The 17,670-nt window shown below is 43.8% G+C and overlaps 1 protein-coding gene across 1 annotated transcript in view; it reads right to left on the bottom strand.

Annotated features, from left to right (window-relative positions):
- The window catches only part of LOC138595098 (alpha-1,6-mannosylglycoprotein 6-beta-N-acetylglucosaminyltransferase B-like), a 124,275-nt gene that overhangs the window by 62,124 nt on the left and 44,481 nt on the right, over positions 1–17,670 (bottom strand). The window contains exons 4-7 of the mRNA XM_069666420.1: positions 12,678–12,787; positions 9,380–9,456; positions 7,840–8,019; positions 2,654–2,818 (exon numbers count right to left, since the gene is read on the bottom strand). Coding sequence (XP_069522521.1) covers positions 2,654–2,818; positions 7,840–8,019; positions 9,380–9,456; positions 12,678–12,787 — 532 coding nt within the window. The remainder of the gene's footprint in view (positions 1–2,653; positions 2,819–7,839; positions 8,020–9,379; positions 9,457–12,677; positions 12,788–17,670) is intronic.

Below are 17,670 nucleotides of genomic sequence, written 5' to 3'. Positions count from 1 at the left end.
TTTCCTCCTTGTTGTCACATCCCTCCGCCCTAACCCCCACCCGCCCCCTCCTCTTTCCTCCTCATTTTTACTTTCTTACTCCCCACTCTTCACTCCTCACTTCACCTTCCATATCCCATTAGTCTGCTACACTGTCTGCACTTCATCAGTCAGGGGTCAATTTACTCTCAGGAGGGCAGTCACAGGGAGAGGGGAAATTAGCAGTTAGGCATATGCTGACAAACACACTAAATGTGCGTCCTCTCACGCACACCAATAGGCACAGCTACACAAGAACCACTTGCTGAGACACTAAAAGTAACAGCAGACATGCAGAGACCGCACTGCATCAGGTTAACAGGATATGGGCAGTGTCTTTGAATGTGTACTATCATCTTTTTAAAACCTTTCCATTACGCCTCAGCTTAGCTGGATGCGTCTCCTTTGATGTTTCGGTTGATTGTATTCTTTTTGAACTCCACAAGCAGCGAGGAAGTAGACAGATTAGTCACAAAATAAAAGAGATTTCTAAGAATATCTAAGGCAGGCTTCTGCTTCATCACTCACAGCGGCACGCTGCATACAAAAGCGTCCGTCTCTCCAGTATATTTGACTGTGCTTAAATCTTTTCAGCCGTGATTCAAAGGTTAAAAAAAAAAAACATTCAGAATGAGTTCCTGCCTTTGACAGTTAAGAAGAGTCATCTTGCTTTTTCTCTTATTCTCTCCTCGCTCTCGATCCTTTCTCCTGCCAAACTCGCCCCTCGCTCCGCTAATTTATTCGTTTTCTGGGTAAACATCCACTCTGCTTACAATCAAAGAGAGGGCCAAACAAGGAAACAGAACTGAATCAACAGGCGGAGCCCCGTTGGAATTGTAAAGACTGCGCACTCGAGCGGAATACTTAAATCTCTATTAGGAGCGAGGGATTTTATTAAAGACAGAGGTGAGGTGAGGGCGAGGCCGGAGTCAATCCACATCTGACAATGTTCCTACGGAGGTCAGAGTTAATTAAAATCAAACATTGTTTTCCCTCTTTGTGTTAAAGTGAGAGCTTATTTTTCAGGAGAAATGAGCATTAATCTTCCTGTGAGTGCAGCAGTCAGAAACGCTGAACTTGATTGGTACAGACTATAGATTTAATTTCAAAATAAAACGCACAAGTCTCTGCCTTTGGCTTTTATTGAAACGATATCCAATTAGCAGTCATGCTCAAACACACACACACACGCATAAACCCACACAGACAAGACGCACACATTTTCACTTCAGCTCCTAATTATTGTGATAAACAGCTTTTGACAGCCAAGGCTAACTCTCGCGAACGCCAGGACATCTGCTGTTGAGATAGCAGCAGCACGGTGTAAGGCATAAAGGCTGTTCAAGCAGCCACGGAGCCACGATAGAGGATAACAAATCCCCTCAGTGCACTACAAGAAAAGAGAACATCCATCTCAATGACAGAGGACTATTTCCACCCTTGTTAACTTATTTTAGGGAGAGATGGGGGCAGAGGGAAACATTTTGGAATGTGCCTTCTCACATTAACTCGTTCATTTATCGCTATTTTTCAGGAGTGAAACATTACGCGTGTCCTCAGAGCAGCGTGAGAAATGTAATGTAGGTAGGGAAGCACGACAAAGTGAAAGGTTACATGCAGCAGAAAAGTTTCCCAAAGTTTTAATTACATCTTGCTGTCATTGACATTTGAAAAAGTACACCCTTAAATTATACTCTTAGTTTTATACTAAATCCAATTTTTAATGAAATACTCAACATCAATAGGCCTCCCAGTCTTTGCTTCCTGCTCATCTCAGCCGTGCCTCCCGACTCCTCTCTCCGCCTCCATCAATCCTTTCCTAATCCATATTCTACAGCGCCGTCCTCTCTTCCACCCACCTCCCTTTCTTGCCCTTACTTTCTCATCTTACTCTCCCCCCTCTGGCACTGGCACATGCCTGGCATTTCATCAAAATCCTAATCATTCATCATCATCATTTCGCACCTCCATCCACCTCATCTATCCTTGCACCTCTTTCTTCCGTCCTCTCACACAGAGCCCTTGGCATGCATGGCTATAAGCAGGAAGTAGCCAAGTCCATACAGCACCGCTTCAGTGCCAACCAAAATGAGATTTAACAATTTAACGGTGTGATCCCGCAGTAAATTCTTATTTTACAGTGCACAGCTTTGAAAAGGATTGCATAATGACAGTTACACAGCAATTACAGCGGAAGAATGCAGACGGCAGCGATGGATGACAACCTATCATTACCTCCTCTATCATTTGTCTCCCACCATCATTCAAACCGAGAACACTCAGGAAAAAAAGGCTCTCAATGCGCAACTACTCGAGCGGAAAACGGTGTTTCCTTGCCTTGCATCTTTGAGACAAAAAAAGCATTTACACTTTAAATTTAGGTGTAAGCTTTTGTAGATCACCTTGATGTGTTGTTACACACTCAAGATGGAAGAGCAAAATGTAGCTGTAGCTTGTATTTACAATGAGGACCACTCATACTGTAACCCTTTTAACACCACTTAATCTCTTGATCCCTTTCTTAAGTGTTTCTCAGCTGCACTTCGCACGTAGCTTCACAAAAGCACGGGTTAAGAGTGCCTGATCACATTGGAATCACTACGCCCAACATCATCCTCGCCCCTCCTTCTCTCACCTTCTTCTGGTCCCTCCACCGTTGCTCCAGTTTGACATCCAGGCGGTTCGCGGCCGTCGCCCACTGCTGTGCCAGGCGTCGGATTCTGCGCTTCATGAAGCTGAGGGACTCCTTTCCTGTCCCGACCTGGTCGAGCAGGACGGAGAGGTCCGTGCGGAAGGCGGCCTGGGAGGGAAATGGATAGAAAGGGCAAGAAAGTGTGAGGCATGCTTTAGCTCTAAGGATGCTCAGCTATTGTATGTATCAGAGACAAGTTTGGTGCTAAGTGTTTAAACCCTACTGACTGTGATGATTCCCCTTTTTTTGCTTTAGCACGACCAGCAGGTTATCATCTTTGCTTGAGAGTGAAATGTCTCCATAACTTCTTTTGCTGCAGACATTAACGGCCATTTTGAGCTTTGGCGATACTCTAACTTTTCATTTGACACATGAAGCATGACAGCCTCGTTAAGTCGTTAGCGTGGTTCCAGACTCTTAGCGATGTTTGTCTTGTGTTGAGTTCAGTGCTGTCATAAAACACTGAGCTGCAAAGCTAATTGAAAGCAAGAAGTAAAGATGTGAAAGAGGAGCACGCCACGTGCTCAGCTGATGTAACCTGTTCATGTAAATCTTTTTCTCGTATGTGAAGGTACTTCCTTATTCTCTGCAAAAGGAGAAAAAAAGTCTCAGTGGTAGATTTTAAAAAGAATAAACCATTTTGCAACATGATGCAACGTTTGCCTCGCCTGAGCTTATATCTAAGAGAAATAGAAAAAGAAGTGGTGTCCTCGGAGAACCTGTTTTACTGCTATTACTTTCCCAATGTCAGTGAAATGTATTGTGAGAAGGCACAGCAGCATGCATTTCCCAGCTACCGCTGCTATAAAATAAACTTGTGTCCTCTGAGAACAACCTTGACTCAGCCTTGTTTGAGTGCGAGATACAGGGAGACTGTAATCCACAGTGCAGTAATTTGGGTCACTGGGTAAGATGGAGATATCAGTCTTCATTTACACTGACATGCTGCTTTACCTCCGGAAACTTCCACTGCTGCCATGTATAAATAAAGATAAAAAGCAAGGTGAAAGCATCCACACAAAGACATCATGCACACTCGTCACTTTAACAGCTACTCTAAACATTTATGATTGCTTTGTGATCCAAAACAGACACTGTGAAACGCTGTGACTGGGAACACGACACTCAGTAAAAGTCTATGTGCAGTATGATCTGTATCGTACCAACAGCATGATTAACAAAGCAGTTAATGTCGATCACCGGCCCAGGAAATGTCCGATACTTTAAGAGGAAGTGCAGACAGCCATTACTCCAATCATGTAAGCATCTATGACACACATCATGTTGCAGTACAAAAGCTAGAGGGCGAGAGAAATGCTGAGTACGTGAACATACACCGATCAGCCATAAGATTATGACCACATACAGATGATGTGAATAACATTGATTATAATGGCACCTGTCAGTGGGTGGGATATGTTAGGCAGCAAGTGAACTTATTGTCCTCATAGTTGATGTGTTGGAAGAAGGAATGGGCAAGTGTGAGGATGTGAGCGACTTTGTCAATTGTGATGGCTCGACGACTGGGTCAGAGCATCTCCAAAACTGCAGCTCTTGTGGGGTGTTCCCGTCTGCAGTGGTCAGTGCCTACCAAAAGTGGTCCATAAAAGGGAGGGTCATGGGGGCAGTCAAGGATCACTGATGTGCGTGGGGAGTGAAGGCTGGCCCGTGTGGTCCGATCCAGCAGAAGAGCTACTGTAGCTCAAACCGCCTATAAAGTTAATGCTGGTTCTGATAGAAAGGTGTCAGAACACACAGAGCATCACAGTTTGTTGTGTATGGGGCTGCGTAGCTGCAGACCGGTCAGGGTGCCCATGCTGACTCCTGTCCACAACCAAAAGCGCCTACAATGGGCACGTGAGCATCAGAACTTGACCACAGGGCAATGGAAGATGGTGGCCTGGTCTGATGAGTCACGTCTTCTTCTACATCATGTTGATGGCCAAGTGCCTGTGCGTCGTTTACCTGGGGAAGACATGGCACCAGGATGCACTATGGGAAGAATGCAAGCCGGTGAAGGCGGTGTGATGCTTTGGCCAATGTTCTGCTGGGAAACCTTGGGTGCTGCTATTCATGTGGATGTTACTTTTACACATACCACCTACGTGGAAACGGTATTCGCTAATGGCAGCGGCTTCTTTCAGCAGGATAATGCGCCCTGCCACACTTCAAACATGGTTCAGGAATGCTTTGAGGAACACAACAACGAGTTCAAGGTGATGGCTTGGCCTCTAAATTCCCCAGATCTCAATCCAATCGAGCATCAGAGGGATGTTCTGGACAAACAAGTCTGATCCCCACCTCACAACTTACAGGACTTAAAGGATCTGCTGCTGACATCTTAGATACCAGATACCTCAGCACACCTTCAGAGGTCTAGTGGAGTTCACAGTGGAGTACACAATATAAGGCGTATGTTTTAGTGGGTTTGAGATGCTCTAAAACATTGTGATTTTAGTTACAGTTTTTCAATTAAATAAATAATAAAATATATATTTTCATGTGTAGTAAGGTTCTCGAAATATCACTGATAGGCTATTAGTAAAGTGCAGTTTAAATGTCGATTCCCAGGTAGAGATTTCTGATAGTCTGTGTCTATTGCTGTCTATTTCTGCTGCCACCATTCATGCTCGTGGATGTCCTGACCCCAAGTAAACACTGTATGTGAATGTCTTAACCATTGCCTGTCTACTGAGTCCTTGCTTTATAGAAATTAAGGCAGAAAGCGATAAAAAAGCCACTGTAGTATCTAAGAACTTGACATGACCCTCACACTGCTCGCACTATGTTAGCTCGTATTAGTTTGCTGTGTCAAGAATTAAAGTATTAACATTTTAGCTGCTCCATGACCTCAAAGTCAATATTTAGAAAACAAGAGGAAGGAGGATAATAAGGAGGAGGGGTCAGGCCTGTTTCGATTAGCAGAGCGTGAAGAGGGTCAGATGAAGGTTAAGTATTGGCTAGTAATGGGGGCAGAGTGCTCACACTGTTGGAACTGAACAGCATCTTTAGAGCAACAGGACTGTTTGCTGTTTCTCATTCTCTATTTTGAGTGCTACTGTTGACCTGTGAAAGACAACTTGACAAGCACTATTAGTCATTCTCTTTATTTATGAGGCTGTCAAACACTGAAAATATGAAGGCAACAATTTGGCACAAATAGTACAGTTACAAAAATACATCTTTTGTTTTGTCCAAACAAAAAACAATCAACTTATTTAATACTCTCTCAACTCTAAAGATTTGAGTTTTCAATGTTCTTAATAATATTAAATATTGATGCAAGCTATTTAATTTTGAGGTCAACAACAACTGTAAAAGGCCCATTTACACGCCAACAACACAAAAAAGCTCAACAACAAAGGCCATATAAGGAGGGCGAGAAACTTTTATTCATGTGATGAGATAAGATATTAATTTGCTTTTACTTCAACTAGAGTGCAACTAGGGTCTTTAATAGGGATGCACGATATTATCGGCACGTTATCGGTATCGGCCGATATTGGCTTAAAAATGAACTATCGGTTATCAGCCAACACGCCGATATCCGCCGATATAATAAACCGATAAAATAATGGGCTGCTGCATACTTGATTAAATGCCCGACCTCGGCGCGAAGAAGACCTGCGCGGCGCAGCGTGATGACGTCACGTGTGTCTACCTGCAGCATGAGAGAGTTAGAAGCCAAAATGTCCGTGGTGTGGAAGTTTTTCAAAGTGTCCGAAAGAGATAGAAAAACTGCTTTTTGCAATGACTGCTCAGCTTCGGTGATGCGAGGAGGAGCCAAGGCAAAGTCTTTCAACACTACAAACTTGATTAACCATCTCAAGACCCGTCACCCCGACCGTTGTAACAAATGTGATAGAGTATCACCATTATACTGTACGCTGATTCCAATACAGAAGAGAGTTGATGATCTCTGCAATTAGGTGTGCGGAAAAAAAATATCGGTATCGGTTATCGGCTAAATGAGTTGTAAAATATCGGCATATCGGATATCGGCAAAAAATCCAATATCGTGCATCCCTAGTCTTTAATTAAAAACATGTGCATGTTGTTTCAAAGGATGCACTGGAGAAAAATATCTCCACATTAATATCACTCTTAATAATCAGCTGCATTCTTTGGGGCTGTAGTTGATGAAATGGGACAGGTCTGTTGCCCTGAGTCTCCATTCATTTGTACCGCTGTAGTATTTCCACATCGCCTCAGTGGACTGAGCAACAAGCCTGATTGTTTTCTTTTAAAGCAAACACACCAGAAATAGAGCAGCTCTACAACTGGGCTGTGTTTATGTGAACTTAATGAAGAGAAAAAGTATAAATGTTAAGGTCAATGGAGAGAACAATATTCTGCTTAAAGAGCAGTAGGTAAAGGTCTTCAGCTCTCCCGGTACAGACCTGACATTACATTTCAGCACCACTAAACTCTATTATTTTCCCCTTAGAGAGTGTGCTGCTGGGTTCTGTGTGCTTGAAATGGGCAGTGCTGCATCATTACAACAGTGTAAACTGAATACTGTCCATCCTCACAGCTGTTGGGAAATGTCTTGGTTTGTAATGACGTGTTTAAAGTATGTTAATCGCCAAGATTGAGGACAAGGTAATAGGGGACGTGATGTAAGCATATAGCACACTGTATTGTTTATAGCACTGTGTGCAGCTGATAACCAATTCAGGCTAGAAAAGCAGTCCAAATCCTTTATATGTGGGAGACATATACATCTGTCTGTTTGTATATTTCGACTGAGCTGTGGAGACGATACTCCCACACATTGCGTTTGCACAGACAGAAGTGGGATTGCTTTGATTTGACTGTCAAAATGAAGCCATTCAACTTTTAAAAACCTAAAAGAGACATAAAAATGTTTGAATTATAAACTAAGGGCCTCATGGAAAGAGGTATTCTTCTGTAGCAATCATGTTTATGTATGTAGTGATGTTATTTTGCTGCTGTCATGGTTCATGTGAACAGGTTCTTTTATGTTGTGTTAACATGTCCATCAACAGTCCTTCACCTTCACCCGCTCTGCTTGTGTGTTTCTGAGTACATCTGTACGCCAGGCATTACCATAGTAACATCGTATTTAGCCTGTATTGGCTGTTTGCGCCCGTGAGTACTCTCCTCACCTGTCTCTTGGGGGGCTTTGCCTGCGGTACATGTTGGGTGGGGGGGCTGCTGTGGTTCCTCCAGGCCAGGGGAGGGCAGAACCACTCAACCTCGCTCAGGTAGATGAGGAAGGAGCAGTCTGAACCGTCGACACCGTAGAAGGCATAGCAAGGGTCTGATGTCCAGCGTGCACGCATCCACTGAAAGGTATACAGAGAGTGCACACATGAATTACAGATTACATTCTGTCTTTTCCCTGCATTTCCTTTCAAAATAAAGGATTGCCAACACACTCTTTACCGGCTTTCATATTTACTGTACTCCCTCAGCTGAGAATCTTTATTGCTCAAAGAAATTGTCAGAAAAAGTATCAGTGAAATAGCAGCCCGGTTTACAGATGGTATAAATCACAAACTCTGAAGCAGGTTGGTGTGCTGGAAAAGTCAACGCGCCCAATCTCGGCAAGTGAAAAGAGAGCCAACTTTCTGACACTGAAAACTCTGGCATAGACTCGACACATCTCACTAACTTACAAATCTCGATTCTTAGTACAGCTCTCAGGTCAGAACGGAATACAGATTATTTTGGATCAGTGAGTTTCCAAAAGCTCTTGCAGCGATGACTTGCTACTGGGCCACAAGAAAACTTTAAGAACTTTTAATTTTATACAATTTACAGGCATACCATCCTTTTGTTGTGGTAATTAATTAATGAAGAGAGAGGGAGAGAGACGAGACAGTGAATCAGACTTTGTAATGTTAGACGCTTATATGCGTAGCTAATAGATCACTTAGGTCTTACTTTTATCTCTTACATTGAGCGCCCCCTACAGGCCTGGAGCACTTCCGTTGTGCTGACTGGATTTGCATGTGTTCTCTGGGTTTGTGTGTTTGTGACTTAGCATCGTTTATGCATTTTGCAGCACGTTTGATGTTCATGCATTTGTTTCTGCTTTTTGCAGCACTTTTATTTCATTTGCAGCACGTTTACGTCGTTGCATTTGGCAGCCTGTTTCTTGTAATGGAAACCATTTTTGCCGTTGCAGCGCGATTGCCCTTGTCGGCCACTGTATAGAAAGTAGGGATAGACCGATTATCGGCCGGGCCTACCAATTGTTCATTTCCTTGCAAATTTTATTTACCTTTGTTTAATTTACTTTATAAAACTTCAGGAAGTTTTTTATTTATTTATTTAAATTTTCAGTTAACTTTAGAAGAGATGCTGCTGACCCTGGGAACTCCCTGCGCTTTTTGTTTGTTTGTTTAATAAACATTTGCTTAAAGACATTTAAACAAAGTTAAGTGTTGGAGTTTGTATTATTCAAAATTTTGACACCAATACTTTAACTTTTACTGCAAATGAATATCGGCTCCAAATATCGGTTATCGGCCTCCTTGACTACTAATAATCGGTACCTGATATGTGTCTTATAACATCCTAAAAATGTATTTGGGTTTTGGAATCCCGATTTACCACACCACCACCTGTGGGCTGTTCTGCAACAATGCTGTCAATGCAAAAAAGAACACAAACTTGAGATTGAAAATGATTGACACTTACATCAACTTTTCCAGGGCACTCTGGGAAGCGGGGGTCTCTCGGTACTTCACACTGGCCTGACGTCCCATCTCTCACAGCTGAAAAGACACAGCGTATTACATTTTATATTGAGAAATAAAGCATGAATATACTTATTGAAGGCCAGCGGCACACCAGAATCCACTCGTATTTTGAAATTTAAAGCTAAATGATAAACCGTAGCCTCATGTTAGTGAAATACCAGCTGCATGCCTTTGCTTTGCCAAAAGTCACAGCTTCAGTAGTTTATGGGATCGCTGGCTAAGCTCATCTGACTCAGTTGGTTTTAATGTGAATATTTAATCTCCAGTGAAGATAACCATTCCAACAGCAATCAACCAGTCAAATATTATCTACCAGCACATTTAACAGCTTATGGTGCCTTTCAAATCCTCTTTAAAAGTCAGATTTTATTTCTTAAATCAAATAACTGCAGACACAAATGTGTTTAACCCGCCGGTTCATAACTCAGAGGCCCCAGGTCACAGCTTCACTCACATTAACGGCTTTCCTTCTCTCGCCTGCGGACATTTTTTGGCAATATTCACTTTCCCCACCATCACTTACGTCATAACATCCAGCGTGTGCCATGTGTGCCGTCTCTACCCATAAGTCCCTGTGGTTTCCTCTTTGCAACATCGCACAATATCTGCTCTACCGCTGCGCACACGATTCACCGGGCCCCGACAAAGCAGCGCTGCCTGTCGTGGAATACTGCCAACCGTCCTAGGGTTACGCTAGCAAGTACGCCTGCTCACTTAGGCTACACTCACTGCATTAATTGCTCCACTGACTTAGTTAACTGTCTCTCTGCTGCTGATGTGAGGGAGGAGAAGGCTAGAGAGTGACAGAGAGAGAGACTGGGATGATATTGTCCCAGAAGAGAACCAATGTAGCTTTAATTTCTTATTGTTTGCAGTCTTTCATACTCCATCTTCGCACACTCTCCCTCCTTCTCTCTCTGGGCGAACAAATTTCCTTCTCTCGGTTCCGTCTGCTTCCATTTGCCTAATGTAAAAGAGACATTTCTCCACATAAGTCTTCCCCGGGGCTTCTCTCCGTGGACTAGAAGCACACACAAAGACGCACACTGCCTACAAATATTATTACAATAGAAACCGCGGCGGCAACAATTGTAAATGTGGTCAACTAACTAGATAAAAACTTGACTCCTGTCCCTGCAAGACAGAACATAAAAGCCTTGTCGGTGCTTGAGGGGAGGGAAAATTCTAATCACGTCCTCTTTCTCTCTGTTCCTCCTGTCGCTCCCTCTCGCACATGCCTGACCACGAGATAAATAAACCGCCACCGAGCCGTATGATAATAAAGTCTGCCAGCAGTGTTTCAATTCATCTGTGATTAGAGAAAGCAGCAGTGTTTTCATTTTGGCGTGCGCCGTCGCCCCTGCAGATGCAGTGGGGGAAAACAAAAGGAGATGTAACGCTCATTTATTCTCTTGTAAAGAGTTGGGCAATTACCCTCAAGAGAAAAAGTGAGAGAGGAGGATAAGGAGGAAAAAATTATCATAATGGTAGATATGTGTGTGTGTATGTGTATAGAACAGTCACAAGCTTAGCATTATGTAGGTTTTGATTAAAAATGTGCAGGAGCCAGACAACAGCAAACAAAAGAGTTGGGTGGAAGCAGTAAAGCAAAGACTGAACATACCGAGACGACCACAGTGTCCTGGATGTAGAACAGTGCTGCTAATTCATAATAGCATATATCCCTCTTACTTACCTATATTTAAATCAATCTGCTATCTAACTAGAACTCACCTGGTGTTGACAAGAGCCAGAGCTAGACTTTGACCATAGACTGAATAAAAAGATGGACAACGTGACAGCTCCCTAAAAGTGTAGCCAAAACATCTGTCGCCCCCTGCTGACTGGCTGCAGTATAGGTCATAAAGCCCGCCTCCTCCATGTTAACAGATGGGACATGAGTCAAACTATAAAATCAAAATACAATTTTCTCAAACATTATAGTTAGTTCTTATCATGCTGATTTAAGTCCAAGTGTTCATATTTCTGACAAGTTTATTTCTAATTAGTTATTTGATGCTGTAAAAATGATGATTGACAGCTCTGTTGACAAATACAGCTCCTGCAGCCGATCTGTTCCGGATTAGCAGAGTAGAGGAGGAACGGTGAGAGGAGACGTAACTAAAACAATCACTACAGTCATTGAAGTTTACATATCTGTGAACGCCTGCTTCAGACCAACACAAAGAAGCTGTTCTGCTGTTAAATATGCCGACATGCAGGATGTGTGTCGTTTTTGTTGTAAGTGTGTGTTTTGGAAGCGGCTACAGCGGCTCCACCAGCCAATCTCTACTGCGCAACTCTGGCTCCAAATGATGTCACCATCGCAAGATGGCAGCGCCCATCATGGGGGTATTTTGGCATCAATTTCGTACAATGAGAGCTGACACATCGTCCATCCATATATACAGTCATTGCTCCCAAAACTTGACAAAACTTGCCATTTACATTTAGGGTTGGTGTTTTGGAACCTGCTGCCGTAATCGCACTCAGTTCCAAATACAGTTTTTGATGTTTTTTTGTAGGAAAAAAAACCTGAAACACCTGTGTTTTTAGGCAAGGTGTGATTGTGTTTGTGGAAAATTCTGCCTGATATTCTCATTTAAAGGCCATTCTCAAGTCCATGACTGTGTGTGTGTGTGTGTGTGTGTCTCTCTCTCTCTCTCTTACTCAGCATGTGTGTGTCTGCGGATCTGTTTGGTGTTCACTTCTGTTCTCTTGTAAACAAATGAGCTTTTTTCCAACACAAGCTGACAGCTGTGCATGAGCCCAGCTGCGCTTCAAGTTGAATAGTACAAAACTAACTATAAAAGGAAAGAATCTCTGTCTGTCCGTCTTTTTAAGATCGTCTTGACTGAACTGAGAGCTCAAGGAAGTGCAGTGTCAAATATGAACTTGTCCTCTAAAATACAGCGGCCACAAATACCGGACTAAACTCTGCAGCTACATTTGTTGTAGTTGATCTTGACCTCTCAAATGTGACAGCCGGAGAGACGCATGGCTGCAACATACAGTAGCCAATCAGGTGGGTTTTTCTTGACAACCATTCATCCGAATGACGTCACACTCAGAAACATTGCTGAGGACAAACTAAAGAGTCGAGTATGAAATTCTCAAGAATGCTGCAGAGCACATGCTCCGAGGAGCCACGCCCAATACATGCACTGCACTACTATACTGTCTGTATTATATCTCATGTGTTCATAGGGAGAATCTAAGTACTTCAGGCGTCTCACCTCTCCCTTGCACCATACTGTTCTGCAGTATCTGCTCCACTCTGATGGCCATGTTAGAGACGTTCTGAGCTATAGCTTGGATCCGCTCCACCAGGCCGGCTGGTTGAAACCTGTGAACACACAACAACACAAGCATAGAGTGAATTGAAGAGAAAGGAAATGAGGCGCCTTTTCACTGTTTTGCACTGCACAAAATGTGATAACAAAAACAATCACGTTGCCGCGTGAGTGACTCAGAAAGAAAGTATGCACCTCTGCACCCAGTAAAACCTCTAATTATACACTAACCTACATTTTGCAACCAAAACTTCCACATACTAAATCTCCCATCACCCATTCTTCTGCGTTCCTCTTCCTTCCTCACTTCCGTCACGGGCGAGTCCTCCAGCACTTCAGTTATTCTCGTCTTTTTCGGTGTGGCTCATTGTTGTTTTACTATTTTTCTGCCTCACCATTTCCTCCCGCTCCTCTCCCTCGCCTGTCATTCTCGGCTTCCTCTCCCTCCCTATTTACATCTCAACAGATGTAGAAGTGTTGCTGGGAGATGCAAATTGTTAGACACTTGGTTGGAGCGTGAAATAGAAAAAGACCAGTGCTGTTAATACCACTTCCTCTATGGGGTGAGAGACTTTCCATTCACATAATAAAATGTGTGGACGATGTGTGTGTGTGTGTGTGTGTGTGTGTGTGTGTGTGTGTGTGTGTGTGTGTGTTTCTGAGTTCGCCTCCATGTGCTCATTGTATTCCTGCATATTTCACAAGCATCTGACTGCATGATTGCACATCGAGTAAAGCCAAGCCTGCATAACCACACATGCTCATACTGCTGTGCTCATTATGTCCATTAAAATGACTTGATTTCAATGTGCATTGTGTGTGTGTGTGTGTGTGTGTTTCTTCCTGTCTCTCTGTATTGTCTAATCAGCAGATGGTATTAACCCTCATTAAACCAGAGGCTTAAATTTGGCATAATAGCCCATGATAGGAGATGATGATCAGAATTATTGATTGTGCGTGTGTGCGTGTGCGTGCGTGTGCGTGTGCGTGCTTGTGTAAAGGCCGCTTAACTAACAAAATCCCAACAGCAGCTACTCGTAAGTGAAGTAAAAAAGGAGGCAGCCGTAAAAGTCACAGGAAGTCCCCATGCCCCATTAACAGCTTTGTAAGTGTCACTTGTAAGAATCATAAGTGTGCAGGCGTCGTGGTTAATATGTTATAACAACAAGAAGCCATTATTCTCTGGGCCATGAATATTTCAGGGGGAAACGGCTGCTTCGAGGACAGCGCAAAGTGTTTTGAGCAACATAAAAATAAAACGTTATATTTCTGCTACAATGACATACATTATCGCTGTTGTTAGCCTGCCTGATGTACATTTTAACATATTAAATATATATTATTTATTTTTGAAATGTAACTTGATTGACAATTTCTTTTAACTCTGTAACTTTTGATTTCTAATTTGAATATACATCGATCAGCCATAACGTTATGACCACAACATATTGTGTTGGTCCCCCTTTAGCCTCAAAAACAGCCCTGACCCTTCGAGGCATGAACTCTATCTAAGATGTTCGCAGCAGATCCTTTAAGTCCTGTAAGTTGCGAGGTGAGGCCTCTGTGGATCAGACTTGTTTGTCCTGCACATCCCTCAGATGCTCGATTGGATTGAGATCTGGGGAATTTAGAGGCCAAGTCAACACCTTGAACTTGTTGTCGTGTTCCTCAAAGCATTCCTGAACCATGTTTGCAGTGTGGCAGGGCGCATTATCCTGCTGAAAGAGGCCACTGCCATTAGGGAATACTGTTTCCACGAAGGGGTGTACTTGGTCTGCAACAATGTTTAGGTAGGTGGTACGTGTCAAAGTAACGTCTACATGAATGGCAGGACCCAAGGTTTTTCAGCAGAACATTGTCCAAAGCATCACACTGCCTTCGCCGACTTCCCATAGTGCATCCTGGTGCCATGTCTTCCGCAACGCACACGCAGCCGGCCATCCACATGATGTGCTACAGTAGCTATTCTGCGGGATCGGACCACACGGGCCAGATCTGGCCCGGCCATCTAGCAATCACAGTTTGGTCCTTGTCAAAGTCGTCACATCCTTATGCTTGCCCATTTGTCCTGCTTTCCACACAGGACAAAACGTTCACTTTCTGCCTAACATATCCCGCCCACTGACAGGTGCCATTGTAACGACGCCAATGTTCACCACCTGTCAGTGGTCAGAGTCGTCAGCTCGTCAATAAAAGCTTCTCAGCTCTGCTTTTCATATATCTTTCCATGAATACTTATCTGGGTATAGGCCACTTAGCAAGCTAAGCTAGGTAGCCCATACGTCGTTCTCACCTACTCTTCTTTGGGGATCCTAAGAGGTCCCCGAGCTAAATAGAATACATAATCCCTTCAGCATGTTGTGGGTGTACAGTTTGGTCTCCTTCCAACTGGATGTGCCTAGAACAATTGCACAGAGAAACGTCCAGGAGGCGTTTAACTCAAATGCCAGAAACTCATTAACTGACCCCCCTTTAAAGTGAAGGACCAGCAGTGCATCACAGTTCATAGTGCTTAACATGACCCTCATCACCTTACAGGGTAGGATTATAGAAGGATAAAGCTGCACTTACAGTCTCGCTCAATGCGAGATCATTTCAATCAATTAATAAGAACATTTCCATTTAAGTCACTGCGGTTATTTAGTGCGACAAATGGCATCCCTCTCCCCAGTGTAAACCAACCCAAACACACTCTGCGTGAGAGCACCGTGAACACAGTTATCTAAATAAAGGCATATAGGCAGAACTAATTATTACTTCACTTCTCCGTTATGTGCAATTGAGGCAAATAAAGCGTACGCATTAGTGAAAGTTATTACCTTATATTGTCTTTTAATGAGGGCCTTCATTATATAAAAGCTATAAAATTATATTAAAACATTAAGATCATTGCATGTAGAAGTCCACAAAGGTTCGCAGCTGTAGAAGTGTAGCTGCCAGGGAACCTAACTTAAAGCTGCAATGTGTTTGGCCTTTACTTTTTAAGCTTTGTAACACGTGATACTGTAAAGATCCCTTTGGGGGGCTTGATTGTGGCCGTGCACGTCAGCCTCTATGCGACTTGACCTTCTAATCTCACCTCGATGTCTGCTACTCGTCCCTGGAGATGAACCCACAGTGATGGAGAAAAGTCATAAGAAGACTCGGGCAGAGAAATGGATGAAAGGCGGAGAAAGGAGGAGAGAGGATTTCACAATGTGATCCAATGAGGGCAAGAAATAAAAACACACAGTGGGAGAGTTGAGGAAAAGCTGGATTAAAAGCAGACAGAATATAAAGGATCTCAACCATCCCAAGCAAACAGACCCAGAGTACCAAGGGGGCCTTTGAGCGAAGAAAGAGGAATGATAAAATAAAGAGATCCTCTGCGTCTCCGTGTGGAAGCCAGCGAAACAGCTTGACTGGAACATTAAACGATGATTATGATCAAAGAATACAAGGATATGCATATTTGATGGCCCACTGTTGCGCTCTACTTGCAGTGAAACTTCTTCCCCGTTTGATGAATGTAGACAGTTGGCTCTTTTACAAATGAGCGAAACAAAACAGTAATGAGGAAGAGCAAAGAGAAGACAAAACGGGAGGAGAGCACGGGAGGGGGAAGAAGCGGCGAGAGGAGAATCCACTGAGCAGAAGTAGAACACTCTGAAAAGAAGAAAATTGAGAAGCGGTAAGAGGAAATCAATGATTACCAGAGGGTGAGTTTCTAAGGATACAATGTGTTCTCATGTTCTCCTTATTTCTCCTCTCCTCCCTCCCCTCCCTCTATTTCTAATGAGCTCATCCTCTTAAGGGAAGAGGACAGATCTGGCAGCATAGCATGGGATTGTGCGTTTGGCTGCGGTCCGTTTGTTTGGGTGCATCTTGACTTATTCCAGCCGTGTTCTTGGGTTAGAACATCACACTCAGCAGCGCTTATTTTACTGATTACTTTCACCCACACGCCGGCGGACACAAATGCCACTATACACGCATGAAATCACACAGACGCACTCTCTAGTCGTTCATTTAGAGTGGTAAAGAAAATTGGGTTTTCCACTTATATTTCTTCTTGTGGTTCACTCAAAGAGTAAATGAAAACACTAAATAAAAAGGAGAATAGGAGGGTCTTCTTTTCCTGCAATTTCAGGCAAAGCTGCACAGTACGACATTGACACAAGTGCAGTAGAAGAGGAGGCCTCCTGGGAGAAAGGTTGTTACCGACAGAGCTGAGATGGGTGCTTAAGAGAGGAGAAATAGGTGAAGCCTAGCCCGAGCAGTGATCTTCAGAGAGCGCACGCCTAAGGGGAGACTTACCAATCTCCCCTCTCGCCCGCTGCACAGTAAAACGGAGTGAATCAACTCCGCGTCCTTTTTCCCCTTCTTCATCTCCCTCTCGTATTTTCTCAGACTGTCCCTCAGCCCTCCCCTCGCCTCCCCTCCCTCCCCCCTTCCCTTGTTATTTTCCCTCCGTTTTCTGCTCTAACGAGTGGCTGCCCCGTGGGCGAATCGCAAGCTGGGGCCTCAGACATCAAGTCCCATTCGCCGAAACACGGGAGTGTGTCAGCAGCGATGAGGCTCACACGGAGATGGGACTCCCGCCCTGTGTGTGTGTGAGTGTGTGTGTGTACGTGTGGGTGTGGGTGGGTGAGTCTTTCTCTGAATGCGTGCCTGACTGGCCTGGATTTGGGGGTATGTTTTTATTAAGCTCTCTCTTCCCATTTTCTCCTCTCCCCCGCCGGCAAAAATCACACTTTACTGCGTCACTCACACACACTCGCTCATTGTGTGTGTTTGAGTGGGACAGGAAGAGAAAGAGGGGGCAGAACATGTAGTAAATAGGGACAGAGGGCAAAAAGGGGAGGCAGAGAGATAGAGACAGGAAGAGAGGGGAAACGAGTGATGGAATCAAAATCATTGGACTGAAGACTTAGGTCATCCCTGTTGTGACAGTCTG

This window comes from Semicossyphus pulcher, unplaced genomic scaffold (genome assembly GCF_022749685.1).
Source record: "Semicossyphus pulcher isolate SPU_LCO1_2020_fin unplaced genomic scaffold, fSemPul1.0.p SCAF_17, whole genome shotgun sequence".
Lineage (NCBI taxonomy): Eukaryota > Metazoa > Chordata > Actinopteri > Labriformes > Labridae > Semicossyphus > Semicossyphus pulcher.
Note: the sequence above shows the minus strand (reverse complement) of the source record. Positions and strands in the feature narration are given on the sequence as shown.